Raw genomic sequence first — 15,222 nt, 5'->3', positions numbered from 1 at the left:
AGCTGTCTTACATGGTCACCTGTATAAAAGACTCCTGTCCACAGACTCAATTAATCAGTCTGACTCTAACCTCTACAACATGGGCAAGACCAAAGAGCTTTCTAAGGATGTCAGGGACAAGATCATAGACCTGCACAAGGCTGGAATGGGCTACAAAACCATAAGTAAGACGCTGGGTGAGAAGGAGGCAACTGTTGGTGCAATAGTAAGAAAATGGAAGACATACAAAATGACTGTCAATCGACATCGATCTGGGGCTCCATGCAAAATCTCACCTCGTGGGGTATCCTTGATCCTGAGGAAGGTGAGAGCTCAGCCGAAAACTACACGGGGGGGAACTTGTTAATGATCTCAAGGCAGCTGGGACCACAGTCACCAAGAAAACCATTGGTAACACATTACGCCGTAATGGATTAAAATCCTGCAGTGCCCGCAAGGTCCCCCTGCTCAAGAAGGCACATGTACAGGCCCGTCTGAAGTTTGCAAATGAACATCTGGATGATTCTGAGAGTGATTGGGAGAAGGTGCTGTGGTCAGATGAGACTAAAATTGAGCTCTTTGGCATTAACTCAACTCGCCGTTTTTGGAGGAAGAGAAATGCTGCCTATGACCCAAAGAACACCGTCCCCACTGTCAAGCATGAGGGTGGAAACATTATGTTTTGAGGGTGTTTCTCTGCTAAGGGCACAGGACTACTTCACCGCATCAATGGGAGAATGGATGGAGCCATGTACCGTCAAATCCTGAGTGACAACCTCCTTCCCTCCACCAGGACATTAAAAATGGCTCGTGGCTGGGTCTTCCAGCACGACAATTACCCGAAACATACAGCCAAGGCAACAAAGGAGTGGCTCAAAAAGAAGCACATTAAGGTCATGGAGTGGCCTAGCCAGTCTCCAGACCTTAATCCCATCGAAAACTTATGGAGGGAGCTGAAGATCTGAGTTGCCAAGCGACAGCCTCGAAATCTTAATGATTTACAGATGATCTGCAAAGAGGAGTGGGCCAAAATTCCATCTAACATGTGTGCAAACCTCATCATCAACTACTAAAAATGTCTGACTGCTCTGCTTGCCAACAAGGGTTTTGCCACCAAGTATTAAGTCTTGTTTGCCAAAGGGATCAAATACTTATTTCTCTGTGCACAATGCAAATAAATATATATAATTTTGGCAATGTGATTTTTTTTTTTTTTTTAGATAATCTATCTCTCACTGGTAAAATTAACCTAGCCTAAAAATTCTAGACTGTTCATGTCTTTGACAGTGGGCAAACTTACAAAATCAGCAAGGGATCAAATACTTATTTCCTTCACTATATATATATATATATATATATATATATATAACTATTTTAAAGGTGCACATAGCCTTTAAATATTATAGGGAATAAATGTTAGATCAGTGAGGGTCTCTACATGCTCCGCTACAATCCCATACAGCCACTGTGAGCGCCGTCATGCGATGGATAGCTGATAACCGGTTGTCAACTTTTTTTATTTTTTATTACTTGTACTGCCTGTATTATAATTTATCATGCAGGCTGTGTACAGAGAGACGTCTGTATTTGTGTCTTTTATTAGTGTTACGTTGTATAGTGACTGTGCTAAACATAGCTGTGGGTTTAGATAGGACTCAGCTGCCCTAGTAACATTATGCAGAACCCTTATATGGCCAAGAATAGGACAGAGAGGGATAACACTGGCCTCTGCCTGTCCATGCGAAACTATGCAAAGCCATTACTTCCAAATGTTCCATACATTATATAAATATACAGTCATCTACCATATCGACTGGTATATCAAACCATTTATTAACCATTAGCAGCAACTGTAACTAAAATATGAGTTTTCACTGTGAACTGTGTAGCGATTTTTGACGACAAGTAATTAACTTTTTGCTTCGTATTGTTGTATTGAAAAAAAAAAGTGTATTTTTATTTCTCAAATTTTTGTGCCGATATAATCCGTCAGGTCAACAGCACAGTTTACCATGTTTTACCGTCGTTCAACCACTTTAGCGACAGTAAAATTCCTTTAATCTGGCATTTGATAATCTAGAAAGTCTGATCATTTAGCATCTGGCTTCGTTGATGTTACTTTGAAGGAATTTGCACATGACATACAAGTGTTAGAAAAATACTTTAATTTAATTATGGCGTTATGCCACTTTTGTGTCGTTAAAAAGTTGCACGTTATGGCACACTACATATTTGCACATTAATTTGCAACTTCTTGGCACTTTTTATTCCTCAACGCTTTTAAAAAGGGGCGAGACAAGTGAGCGGGTTTATCTGGACTGGGCTTGGCCTTCCACCGACTGACAGATTTACTATAATTTATGCCAGAAATTGGCGTAGATTATAGAGCAAATCTAAGCATGATAGCTGCGTAGATTTAATTTACTGGCGCACAAACAGCCAAAGATGCGGCAAACTTAGAGGCATGTACAGTGAGATGTATCATCAACATCAATGACTGATGGAACATTTCATACCTCCCCTTCCCCGCAGTGCCACTTCTTCTATGAAGATAAAATCGAGATATTAGCACATAAGAAACGGACCTTCTAGCTGGAAAATATATTTGTGTCAATTTTATGTAAACTTGTTATTGTGAGCTATTATTATTTATGGCTTTTATGAATGAGCTTGATGTTTGTCTGTAGGTACAATGCCGTCTCTGGCCAGTGGGTACAGGATGTCGTGTTAATTAAAATGGCCTCTCAGGTAAGTGTATTCTCCCCCCCCCCCCCCACTCTAGTTGTTTCCTGGCAACAGGCCATAGTAGAGAACATATTAAGATTTTGGCCTCCTGCACACGACAGTGATTTTGCGGCCGCAATTTATACGCATCTTTGCGGATAAATTGCGAACCCATTTATTTCTATGGCCCCATGCACACGACTCAGGACATGTCATTTTAGGGTCCGGATTTGCGGTTTCACCATTACTGGTGAATTGTTGTGGATCGGTGAGTCCTGATGACACGCTCATGCACCACAACGTTTTTTTACGGTCTGATGGACCGCAACAGAGCCATGGTTTTGCGGACCGCAAAACCAGTGCAGTCGTGTGCATGAGGCCTCTCCCTGTTGATGAGACTCCACTTTGCATAACATTTTAAAAGATTTCTAAAAATAACATCCTTCATATAATGTTAATGTGAGATTGACCAACGTTCGCAATGGGTGAATGTTAATGTGAGATTGACCAACGTTCGCAATGGGTGCAAAGTACAGGGTAAATGTTAAGGGCTCACTAATTGTAAACAACCACATCACATTTTTCCAATTGGGAATAAATTATTTACAAAAATTCATAGTCTTAAATGCAGAAAGTGACATCTAACAACAAAATTGTGACCTAACACTGTGCCACTTCTTTTATAGCCATTTGGACGTGGTGCTATGAGAGAATGCTACAGAACGTAAGTAAAGGCTTTCCGTTTCACTAGAAGTTTATCTATCCATCTGTCTTTTTCTCCATCTCTCTCTGTGATAATAATAAATGTCTAGCCGTCTGTTTAGCCGTCTGTCTAGCCCCCCCTTCAAGGCCCCATGCACATGACAGTAGATTTTATCCGTAATTACGGACCCATTAATTTCTATGGCCGACTAACACCTTTTTATTTATTGTATTTTACGGACCGTGCTCCCATACTTTATAATGGGTGCACGGCCCGCAAATGCGTGATTACGGCCACGGTTGTGTGCATGGGGCCTTAACCCGTTAGTGACCGGCCCATCGTGTTTCTACGTCGGTCACTAACGGGCCTTATTCCGATGCCATAGACTTTTTACGTCGCGGCATCGGAATAAGTAAACAGAGCAGGGATCTGTCAAATCTCCCTGCTCTCAGCTGCCAGAGGCAGCTGAGGGCTGGGAGCGTCCCTGATCTGCCGTGTAAGATCGATATTAGTATCGATCTCACCCGTTTAACCCCTCAGATGCGGTGCTCAATAGCGAGCACCGCATCGGAGTGGTTTTGGAGAGAGGGAGGGAGCTCCCTCTCTCCCCCACCGACACCCGGCGATACGATCGCCGAGTGTCTGTGTCTCCAATGGCAGCCGGGGGCCTAATAAAGGCCCCCAGGTCTGCCTAGAGCGAATGCCTGCTAGATCATGCCGGAGGCATGACCTAGCAGATGCCTGTCCGTTTTAAACGGACAGGCATAATACACTGCAATACAGAAGTATTGCAGTGTATTATAATAGCGATCGCAGAATCGCATATTATAGTCCCCTAGTGGGACTAGTAAAAAAGTTTAATAAAGTTAATTAAAAAAAAAAAATTGAAAAAAAAATGAAAAACCCACTTTTTCCCCTTACAAACTGCTTTACTATTTAAAAACCAAAATAAAAGTAAAAAAGTTACACATATTTGGTATCGCCGCGTCCGTAACGACCCCGACTATAAAGCTATTACATTACTTAACCCGCACAGTGAACGCTGTAAAAAAATTAAATAATAAACGACAGAAAAATTGCTGTTTTCTGTGAATCCTGACTTTAAAAAAATGTGATTAAAAAGTTGTCCCGCAAAAAAAAAGCCCTCATACAACCGCATCGGCGAAAAAATAAAAATGTTACGGCTCTTCAAATATGGAGATACAGAAACAAATAATTTAGAAAAAAAAAGCGTTTTTACTGTGTAAAAGTAGTAAAACATACAAAAACTATACAAATTTGGTATCGTTGCAATCGGAACAACCCGCTGAATAAAGTTATTGTGATATTTATACCACATGGTAAACGGCGTAGATTTAGGACGCAAAAAAGAGTGGCGAAATTTCAGATTTTTTTCTATTCCCCCCCCCCCAAAAAAAGTTAATCAATAAATAATATGTACCTCCAAAATGGTGCTATTAAAAAATACAACTTGTCCCGCAAAAAACAAGACCTTATACAGCTATGTCGACGCAAAAATAAAAAGGTTATAGCTCTTGGAATGAGACGATTGAAAAACGTAAAAAATAGCTTGGTCATTAAGGTCCAAAATAGGCTGGTCATTAAGGGGTTAATCTCTGTTTTTATCTCTGTCTGCCTCTAGTTATCTATCTGTTTATTTACCTATTTCGTTTGTCTATTTTTATTACGTTTACTTTATTGCATGAACAAAGTATGACTGTATAATAGGACGTGTTTATGTGAATCATATAGGGTGTGCTGAGTGTCTGCAGCTCTTGTAAAATGTGTGGAGATACATTTGAGAATTTAATAAGAATAAGCGTGTGAATGTGTGAGGTATTATCTCTGGTATATGTAAGGCTTCGTTCACATCTGCATCAGGGCGACGTTCCGTCTGAGCTTTCCGTCGGAACGGAGCCCTGACTGACACAAACGGAAACCACAAGTTTCCATCACCGTTGATTTCAATGGTTACTGATCCGGTGCCAATGTTTTCCATTTGTCTCCGTTGTGCAAGGGTTCCGTCGTTTTGAAACGACGGAACCCTTGCACAATGGAGACAAAGGGAAACCATTGGCACCGGATCCGTCACCATTGAAATCAATGGTGATGGAAACCTATATTTTCCGTTTGTGTCAGTCAGGGCTCCGTTCCGACGGAAAGCTCAGACGGAACGTCGCCCTGACGCAGATGTGAACACAGCCTAAGTGTTCACTAATGTAATGTTATTGTGCCCGGGAGCTCTGTATAATTATGTAATCCTATTGATTTGAGTTGTCCAGGAGCTTCTTTATGGGAACATGTCAGAACTACTTTTCATTATGAAGTATTTGACAACATGGAGATTCCAAAGAGAGAATTTTAATACAAGCTAAATATAAAATCTAAAACTCCAAATCATGACTGCAAAAAGAAAAAATACTAAGAGTCAGAACGGATCGTTGCTAACAAGCCGTGGCTCTGGTAGCCATCTAAATGACTGCCATGTAATACTACTGTTGCTGCTGCAAAATTAGCTGTTTGTTGGTGGTCAAAGCACTGGTTATGGGTAAATCTTACTCACAAATCGCAATTTTTGTTTTTTAAAGCCATCTCCTATCGGTGGAAACAAGGATCTGACAAGTTGGAAATTAACCTGTTTTATGGTTCTTCTGGAGATAAGCGGCACAAGGTTGTCTGAAAGATGCTTGTCCTGCTGATAAAATAACACCCCCCATTTAGCGAAGCTGAAGAAACGTGTTTATGAAGAACTCAGGGCTGAAAGCGGTCATTCACGCAATCGTATGTCTGTGGCTGGCAGCTTTTAGCCTTTGAATATCTTTTCTGTAATCTAACATTCTCATCTGTCTCGGTGATGTAATGTTAGGAACAAAGCCAGTAATGGTTAAACATTGCCGAACTAAAATGATCAAAAGGTGCACACGTTGATCCTAGAAAATGTATGAAGATTTACTGCGGCTTCCGATAAGAAGGGAGACAAAAGCAATAGGACCTAGTCATTTATTTTCGGTTTATGATCTGGATGTGTTTTTTTTTTTTTTAGATTTTTGACTGTGCATCTGATCTATGCGATCAATGAAAAATTATGATATTGTCTAGGATTTTATAACCGACACAAGACAATGAGAACAGTAAGGCCCTGTTCACACTGAGGTTTTTTTTTTACATGGAAACCGCGTCGGAAAACGTCCGAATATGCCTCAGATTGATTTCATTGGGAGGCGGTGGCGTTTTTTTTTCCCACGAGCGGAAAAACCGTCTCATGGGAAAAGGAAGCTACATGCCCTATCTTCGGGCGTTTACGCCTCTGACCTCCCATTGATATCAATGGGAAGCAGAGAAAGCGTTTTTCGCTGCGTTTTTGCCCGCGGCGCTCAATGGCAAACCGCTTCCAGGCGGATTAAAATCTGCCTCAAAATTCCAGACGGAATTTTGAGGCAGAAATTTCTGCCTACAAAAAACTCTGTGAACACAGCCGAAACGTTACAATATGTTTTCCTTTGCCAAAAGTTATACAGTAGTTTTGGCAAACACAGAGAGCAGCATCCGCTTGAGTAGTAGTGGTTTTGTTCCATAAAGAGGTTGTCCAACATTGGAGAAAAAAGGGTTTTGTTTTTTTACCCAGAAACCGTTCTCCATGGGCTGCGTATGGTTTTTCAGATCAGCCCCATTTAAGTGAATGGAGCTGAGCTGCAATTCCACAGACAGTCCTAATAGAAAAGTGACGCATTGGGCCCTTCATGCAACATGCGCAGCGCCAGTCCATAGGAAGTCACATGATGTACGTAAACACGGTTACTTTGACTGCCCAAAAAAGACTTGTACATCCACAGTATCTTTTAGTAACACAGTTGGAGGATTAGTAGGCTATTAACATAGAGTGAGTATGTGTGTGTGTGTGTGTGTGTGTGTGTGTGTGGGGGTCCCTGCTTGGGTACCCTCCTCTTTAGCTCTCACACTGGAGGACTCCGCGTGGCTATGTATTGACTTCAATAGGCACAATATAACACTTCAAGGGGTTTGGACAATCCTTATTTGTTCAAAGGTTTCTTTGATAATAAGCAGATCACAAAGTGCCCCCCTGCTTGGACCCCCAATGATTAGCTATAATCTGTGGGAAAACCATGCAGTAACTGTTCAGCACCACTACAGGAGAAATTAAGCATTACACAGTATCCATTCATATCAATGGGTTGTCTGTGTAATGTAGGACAGGACAGGTCCTACAGGGCAAGAGACACTCTGTAACTGCTTTTTACTTTGGGATGGACCACCTGAACAGGGGACCCCCTTTATTAATGCAGAATTCCAGAATAGGGTTTATGAAGATGGGTTTTTAACACTGGATGACCCCCATTTAATTTTCCCTGCAGAATATTCCATTCTATCTGCCAAAGGCAACGAAAGCTTGCCGGAATGGAAGCTTACTAAAGCCAATTGATGCAGAAAAATGCCCAAAATGAACAAAAACATTTATCTATAAAAGGGTTAGAACAAAATTAGCAGAACTGTATGTATGTATGTATGTATTGTGAGGGTTTAGCATCAGGAGAGGTTGGTACAGCGGTTTCTTTGTAGCCAGAGACAGGGACACCGTGCATTAAAAGTCATAACAGGGCTTTGCCTGTGTTTTTATTCTTGTCAAAGAAACAGCCTCTTGTACAACAAGGCAAAATACAAAATAAATCCTGCTCGTCTGAGCACTAACTAAACAAGATATGATCTAACTATACCAAGTGCCTTCCTACCAGGCACTGGACACAAAGTAACACAGGGCTTTTACTCACATAGCTAGCATACAGGCTACTCCAGCCTTAGTAGTCTCCAGTCTGAGTCAGGGGTGAGACTCCCACACATTGTGTCTGCACCTTTTTATACACAGGCTACAGGTGCAGCTAATTGAGCAGCAACCTTGTCCTACAAACAGAGATGGACTAGGGATTGGGCAACCCGCCCTGCTCTTCTCCAATCCAACTCCAGGCCCTTTTTTCCGGCTTTTCCTTAAGCCGAGATTGGAAAACTAGAGCTTTCTATTGCAAGAACTACTCATTCCCTGGAGCCTAGGATACATATGACAGGATTCTAGGGGAAATATACCTTCCCTCAATGACTTTACCTGTCACTGTCTCACAGTATGTATATATGATTGCATTTTACATGGTTTGCATATCCATCCTCCATTGTCATCCTTGTCATTTATGTATTACCAGGAAGAAGCTGTCTAACTTCTCGCACAGTCAGCAGTGGAAGAGCGCATACAATTATGTGGCCAAACGTTATTTAGAGACTGTTGACAGAGATGTGTATTTTGAAGATGTCCGACTCCAAATGGAAGCCAAGTTGTGGGGTGAGGAGTACAACCGACACAAACCACCAAAGCAGGTAGGATTGGTTTGTTATCCCACTATTCACTATAATGAGCCTCGAACATACACACACGCATTGATCCCGCTAGGATCTGATTGTATTCTTGAAAGTGTTTCTGCAACGTATACAGGATCGCAAATTCCAGAATTTAATGCAGTGGTGGCTTATAAATTTTCAGAGCTACATTCTGTAACAATGGAGACTTACAGTATATGCCATTGCGGGTCTGTGGATAGTTAGGTGACCGTTCCTATGTGCGCTTTAATGGCTGCGTTTGGTTGTCACCTGTTACCTATGTAGGAGACCAAGATAACTGAAAAGATAATTGAAAGACAGGAGGACAATTCCTAGACTAATATTTCCAGGTATTTTTATTTGATGGGGAAATGTTCTATAATTGGCTTTTGTAGGCTGACGTCACACCAAGAAGGTTTGGAAAGTTCAATTTTATTTCTATTTCTTAAAATCCTTACTAAGGCTATGTTCGGATCTGCGTCGGAGGCTCCATTAGGGTTTTGCAGGAGTTTACCAGAGACAATTTTTGCAGCATGCTTCGCTATTGTGTCCAGTGAAATCACGGACACCCTGACGGAAAGCTGACGGAACCCATTAAAGTCAATGGGTTCCGTCGTGCAATGGAACAGTTGGTTCAGTAATTCCCTTGTTATGCTCCTCTGACGGATCAGAACGATGGAACACACCAACGCAGGTGTGAACCCAGCCTTCGAAGTCTTCCTATAGAAACCTGTAGGCATTACATGCTCGTCACCCAGTCCAGCCAGTTTTGGAAGTATTGGGTGATCGTTAATATATCTGTGGGCAGCATTTGACATCTTTACATTCCTGAACTTGCAGAAAATTCGGGTCAATTCAAACTTTGTGGTTGAGGTGCGGTTAAAAGCATTTTTACCGCAATTTGTTCAGTTATTTGATGCAGTGGTGGCAAAAACCACAACCGCACTTTAACTGCAACGTCTGAATGGCCCTTAAGGTTATGTTCACACAGGGCAGATACGCTATGTAAACATACGCAGCGTATCTGCCCTGCTCCCCGCAGGTGAAAGAAAAAAGGCCATACTTACACGTAGCCATTGTGACACGTCCCTCTGACGTCCTGCAGCCTGGCCTCCCGGCCTGTGATTGGCTGCAGCAGTCACATGGGATAAAACGTCATCCCTGAAGGCCGGGCTGGACGCAGGAGCAAAGAGATCTCGGTAAGTATAGACTTATGAATTTTTTGAGTTGCGATTTTTGCGGCGGCATCGCTTCTTTTCCACCACAAAAATCTCAACGTCTGCTTTTTGTTGCGGGTTTTACCTCTCTATTGAATTCAATAGGGAAAACCCACCACAGAAATCAAGCTATTCCACAGCATAAATTGAGATGGTGCGGATCAAAAAACCGCAGGTCAATTTATGAGCGTTTTTTCGGCGGCTTTTTTAAGCAACGTGTGGATAAGATTTATTCAAATACTATCAATTTTGCTGCTACTGTAATATGCTGCAGATTTTTCACAATTAAATCCCTTGGGTAAAATCCGCAGCATTTACGCTAAGTGTGGACATACCCTGACGGTTGAGTAACAGAGAGATTTTTTTTTTTTTTTTTTTAACTGATCATTATAGTTTGACAAAGATTAAATTGATCCCTGAGCTGTCTGAGTGCAATTGTCTCTCTTCCCTGAATAATTGTAAACATTCATGTGATCTTTGTATGCCTGTTTCCTCTAAGGTGTGTTGGCTGTGTGAACATTTGTCTATCTTGTAATGTTAAAGGCTTCGAGATGTTTTTTTTTTTAAATAAAATTGTGCATTAGTGTGATTGGTGCAACTTCCTAAATAAATTTTATTAAAAATGGACTGCATACAATTGTTTCAACTTCTCACCTGAGCGCCATGGACTGAGCTTGTATGGGTTTGCAGCCTGTGAATTTTAACAGGTGCGTTCTTATTCACTGACCGCAAACTGATATATTGAAAATGGGGAGGAATAGCTGTTGCAGTCACTGCTCTGTCTTCTTGCCATTGGCCAGGAATTAATGGCTACTGGGAGACAGTCTGTGTGACTTCCCTATGGAGATAGAAGGCTCTTTAGATGACAGTCACACAGCAATTTCATTAGACATCTTCTGTTAGATTCTCCCAGTGACCTCCCGGATGCCAGCATTTCCTGGCCGATGGTTGTCCGTCCCTGCCTCAAACCGAAGAGAAGATGAGGCAACTGCTCCTACACACGTAGTCTCCAACTTGCCATAGACATTAGGCTTTTGTCAGCAGATCTTGACAATCGTGGTGAGATCCACCAATAATCTAAAGTCTCCTGGCCCTGCAGGCTTCTGGCTGAAAAAAGTTGATTTTTATTAGTTTGATCCTTCTGTGGCTTCAAGAAATAAGCAGCGTCAGAGGTTACTGCCGTTGCTTATCCCCTTGCTCAATTGAAATCACCTGCTCAATCAAATGATGAGTGTACATAACGCGGGAATCAGCAGTATTAGGCCTGCGCAAAAGCCACTTAACAGCTCCGTGTGGCAGCAGCATATGATGCGCGGCTGCGTGCTTTTCGCGCAGCCGCCATCATTATGACACTCCATTTGGATGTTTGTAAACAGAAAAGCACGTGTTGCTTTTCTGTTTACATTCAGAGTTTGACAGCTGTTGCGCGAACCACGCAGTTCGCACGGAAGTGCTTCCGTGCGGCATGCGTGGTTTTCACGCACCCATTGACTTCAATGGGTGCGTGATTCGTGCAAAACGCCCAAAGAACGGACATGTCGTGACTTTTTCAGCGGACTCACGCTGAGTAAAAATCACGCACAAGTCTGCACGGCCCCATAGACTAATATAGGTCCGTGCAACGCGCGGGAAAAGCACGCGCGTTGCACGGACGTGATTCCCGTTCGTCTGAATAAAGCCTTAGGGTATGTTCACACAGAGTGTTTTCGGGCCAAAAAATCGGAAGCAGACAAGCATCTGCCCATTGAAATCAATGGGAAAAACGGCATTCTGTTCCAATGGGCCGTTTTTTTTACACGGACGTTTTGAAAAACAGCCGCGTACAAAGAAGTGCAGGACACTTATTGGGACGTTTTTGGAGCTATTTTTTATACTCTCTTGAAAAAAGCTCCAAAAACGGCCGTGAAAATCGCGAGTGGCTTCAAAAACGTCTGAAAATCAGGACCTGTGTGAGCATACCCTTAATATACTTTTCTAGGTTTGCACAAAACAGTCCTATCTTCACAAATACACACATTTCTGCTGTAATGTTTGTGCAGTAATGTTACATGATAAATTGGTTTCGTTTTTGGCAGCCAGGTGAGAGGGCCTGGGATTAGAACAGAAGGTCATGAGTTCTGTTCCTTTCTGCCACACCTACAGTGTACTTGGCGCTTGTACAAAAACAGCTCCAGGCTATTCTGGAATAATATAGATTTAATGTTTGCGAGAAAATCTCATAGGATGTTTCATGAAATGTCGATATGTAATTAATAAAATGGTTCCAGATGTCCGATCCGGTCTGGACCTTCATACGGAGTGTGAACTATATGCTCAGTCTATTAATAAATTGTACTGCAATTGCACCAAAACTGCAATAAAAAAAAGCGGCACCATTGTCGCGGCGTGGTATAGTACCGCAAGAACAGACTGCTGTAGCCAATCCCTCCTACTTGCACCAGAAAAGTTGTAAAGGTATATTCACACAGGATAATGGTGCGGCATAAAATCCGTATGTGTCCATAGTACATTATTTGTTGACGTATGTGAGGAGAGAAAAAAAGCAAAAAGAGAGGGGGAGGGGGAAGAAGTATTGAGATAATGAAGTATATATGTATATTAATTAGAGATCATATAATTACCTTGTGAGCATAGCAAATTTGTTTTTGTATTTTTTTTATTCTTGTTGTATTTATTATTATTTTTAAAAAAAAAAGAAATGCGGCAAAAATCTGCAGTGAAAACTTCACGTGAACATTCCCTAACTTGGGCTGAAAACCTCACCAAGCTGGGAGATGTGCACGTTTCGATACAGAGATAGACAGAACAGACGTTGTAAAAATAAATAGAGGTTATAGATATTTTTTCGTCTCCGCATATATTATTTCTTAGAGACTTGTTGAATATTTTGTATTTTGCTTACCATCTGCACATCTAGTAGAAAAATGTTGCTGCTCTCCTCATATATTCACATCGATAGTATTTGTATGTATGTTATGATATAACCCAAACCACGCCACGTGTCTCCAGTTATAGTCTGTAACATAAACTGCTGAGACAAGATAACTAAAGTGCAGCGAACACATTGTACCAGAGTTTATAAACAGCTTGTCTATGAAACGTGGTATACGTGACGCTGAGGATTGTGCCTGGATCTGTTTACATTCTATATGCTGCTGCTTCGCCTGAAACGTGAGCCTGAGAGACTGGAGAATGGCCGTGTCACCATGTGACCACTTCCCACAGTCTCGCCCATAACAACATTCATGTGCCTGTAAGACGTGACAGGACTACAACTCCTATCTAATCTGCCAGACAGAAGAGTCTCCAGTAAAATCCGTCACCCCTGGCTTTGTTTACCCGTATACCGTGTCATTGTACATGTGCAAATATTTTAATAATGGTCTGTTTAGAAATATACATTCTGTCTATCTGTCATGTTTTCTGTTACACGACAACTCTCTGTACGGCTATGTTCACACGGAGTATTTTGGGGGAGGAATATCTGCCTCAAAATTCAGTTTGGAACTTTGAGGCAGATATTCCTCTCCCTGCACGCCGATTTTCGCAGCGATTTTCGTGCCGTTTTTCGCCCGCGGCCATTGAGCGCTGTGGGCATAAAACAGCGCGAAATACGCTTTCTCTGCCTCCCATTGAAGTCAATGGGAGGTCAGAGGCGGCAGCGCCCGAAATCAATGGGAGGCTTTCTCTGGCCGTTTTTGCCGGGTTTTGCGACGCGGTTTCCGCGTCAAAAAACTCGGCAAAATACTCCGTGTGAACATAGCCTACTTCTGTTTTCTTATATGTTGTTTCCTTTTATTGTTTAATAGATTTACATCATACATCTTATTGTATTATGCGCCTTCCTACAACCGTCTTGAAGACTATTGTACGGCTCCATGCACACGACCGTAGTTTTCATCTGTAATTATGGACTCCGTAATGAAATTCCGGACCCATTTATTTTTATTAACCACAGACACCTTTCCGTATATTTACGGAGGTGTGTCCGGGCCGTAGAAATGATCCAAAAAATACAGAACATGTCCTATTATTGTCTGCAATTGCGTAGAAGTCTATGGGCGCTTCTGCAATTGCGGACAGCTACGGATGTGTATCTGTTGCCGTCGGGACTGTATTTGTGGACATTAAAAACCCTTATGGTCGTGTGCAGGAAGCCTTTTATTCACACGAATGTGTATGTTTGCGCACGTAAAAAAACGTAGCGTTTTTTTGCGTTGCAGTTCCGTGTTGCATCTTTGTACGATGCGCGTCTGCTTTTTTTTACGCGCATATGTCATGCGTTTTTACGTCACAAAAAAACCTGAAGGAGGTGGTTTTTTTTCTTCATAATTTCTTTAGCAATTGGTACGTGAAAAACACGGACCGCATAAAGATGTCGCCCGGGTGCTTTCCACGCACCTATTAACTTCAATGGGCTGCGTGGTGTGCAAAAATGCACCAAAATAGGACGTGCGTGAAAAACAACGCATGCCTGAATAGCCCCATTGAATTTCATAGGTCCGTGTGGTGTCCGTGAAAAAAAACGGACAGCACACGGATGTGAAATACGCTCGTCTGAGTAAGGCCTAAGGCTGTGTTTACATGTTACAGTTCTGCAAAGATCTGACTTGTTTGTTTCAGTCGTTATGATGTTTGCGTACCGTTGTACAAAGGGTGTTTACAGGGAACACTTTTTTTTGGGGGTTTTTTTTTAAGCATTGCAGCAATTTTTCTATGACATCAATCAGAGTTTCAGTAGGAGGCCATTAATTTTTATTCTAACGAGCGTGGATGTTTATTTCAATAGGGAGATTGGAATAGGCAGCAGCTAGATTCTGTGCCAGCGGTTTATCTTCCGCAGTAACAAAGTAACGGGCATGGTGAAGTCCAACATACCTGATCCTTCTTTCCCCTAACATCTGCCACAAGGGAACTGCTCGGTTGCCCCATGTTAGATTATTGGCAGATCCCGTCGAAATCAGTGAGTTTGACTGACAGTCTAATTTATATGGCCAGCTTTAGTGACTGTGTCGAAAGTCGACTGCTTCTTCAGTAGAACTGTATAAAAGAAAAACAAAGCAGTCAATGGCAGACCTATGCAAACCTATGGTGGGACTGTCTACTGTATATGTTAGCCTCTAGATTGCAAAAAGCCTGCAAACAGGTCTCCGTATCTCAGATTCCTGGACCTCTGTATCACATGAAAGGAAAAGTGGGATATTGCAGCTCTGCAAT

General features: G+C 42.0%; 1 protein-coding gene across 2 annotated transcripts in view; it reads left to right on the top strand.

Annotated features, from left to right (window-relative positions):
* EEF2K (eukaryotic elongation factor 2 kinase) overlaps positions 1–15,222 on the top strand; it is a 56,797-nt gene that overhangs the window by 21,866 nt on the left and 19,709 nt on the right. For both annotated transcript variants that reach the window (XM_075830226.1, XM_075830227.1), the window contains 3 exons: positions 2,667–2,727; positions 3,390–3,427; positions 8,617–8,788. In XM_075830226.1, coding sequence (XP_075686341.1) covers positions 2,667–2,727; positions 3,390–3,427; positions 8,617–8,788 — 271 coding nt within the window. The remainder of the gene's footprint in view (positions 1–2,666; positions 2,728–3,389; positions 3,428–8,616; positions 8,789–15,222) is intronic.

This window comes from Rhinoderma darwinii, chromosome 6, assembly GCF_050947455.1.
Source record: "Rhinoderma darwinii isolate aRhiDar2 chromosome 6, aRhiDar2.hap1, whole genome shotgun sequence".
Classification (NCBI taxonomy): Eukaryota; Metazoa; Chordata; class Amphibia; order Anura; family Rhinodermatidae; genus Rhinoderma; species Rhinoderma darwinii.
Note: the sequence above shows the minus strand (reverse complement) of the source record. Positions and strands in the feature narration are given on the sequence as shown.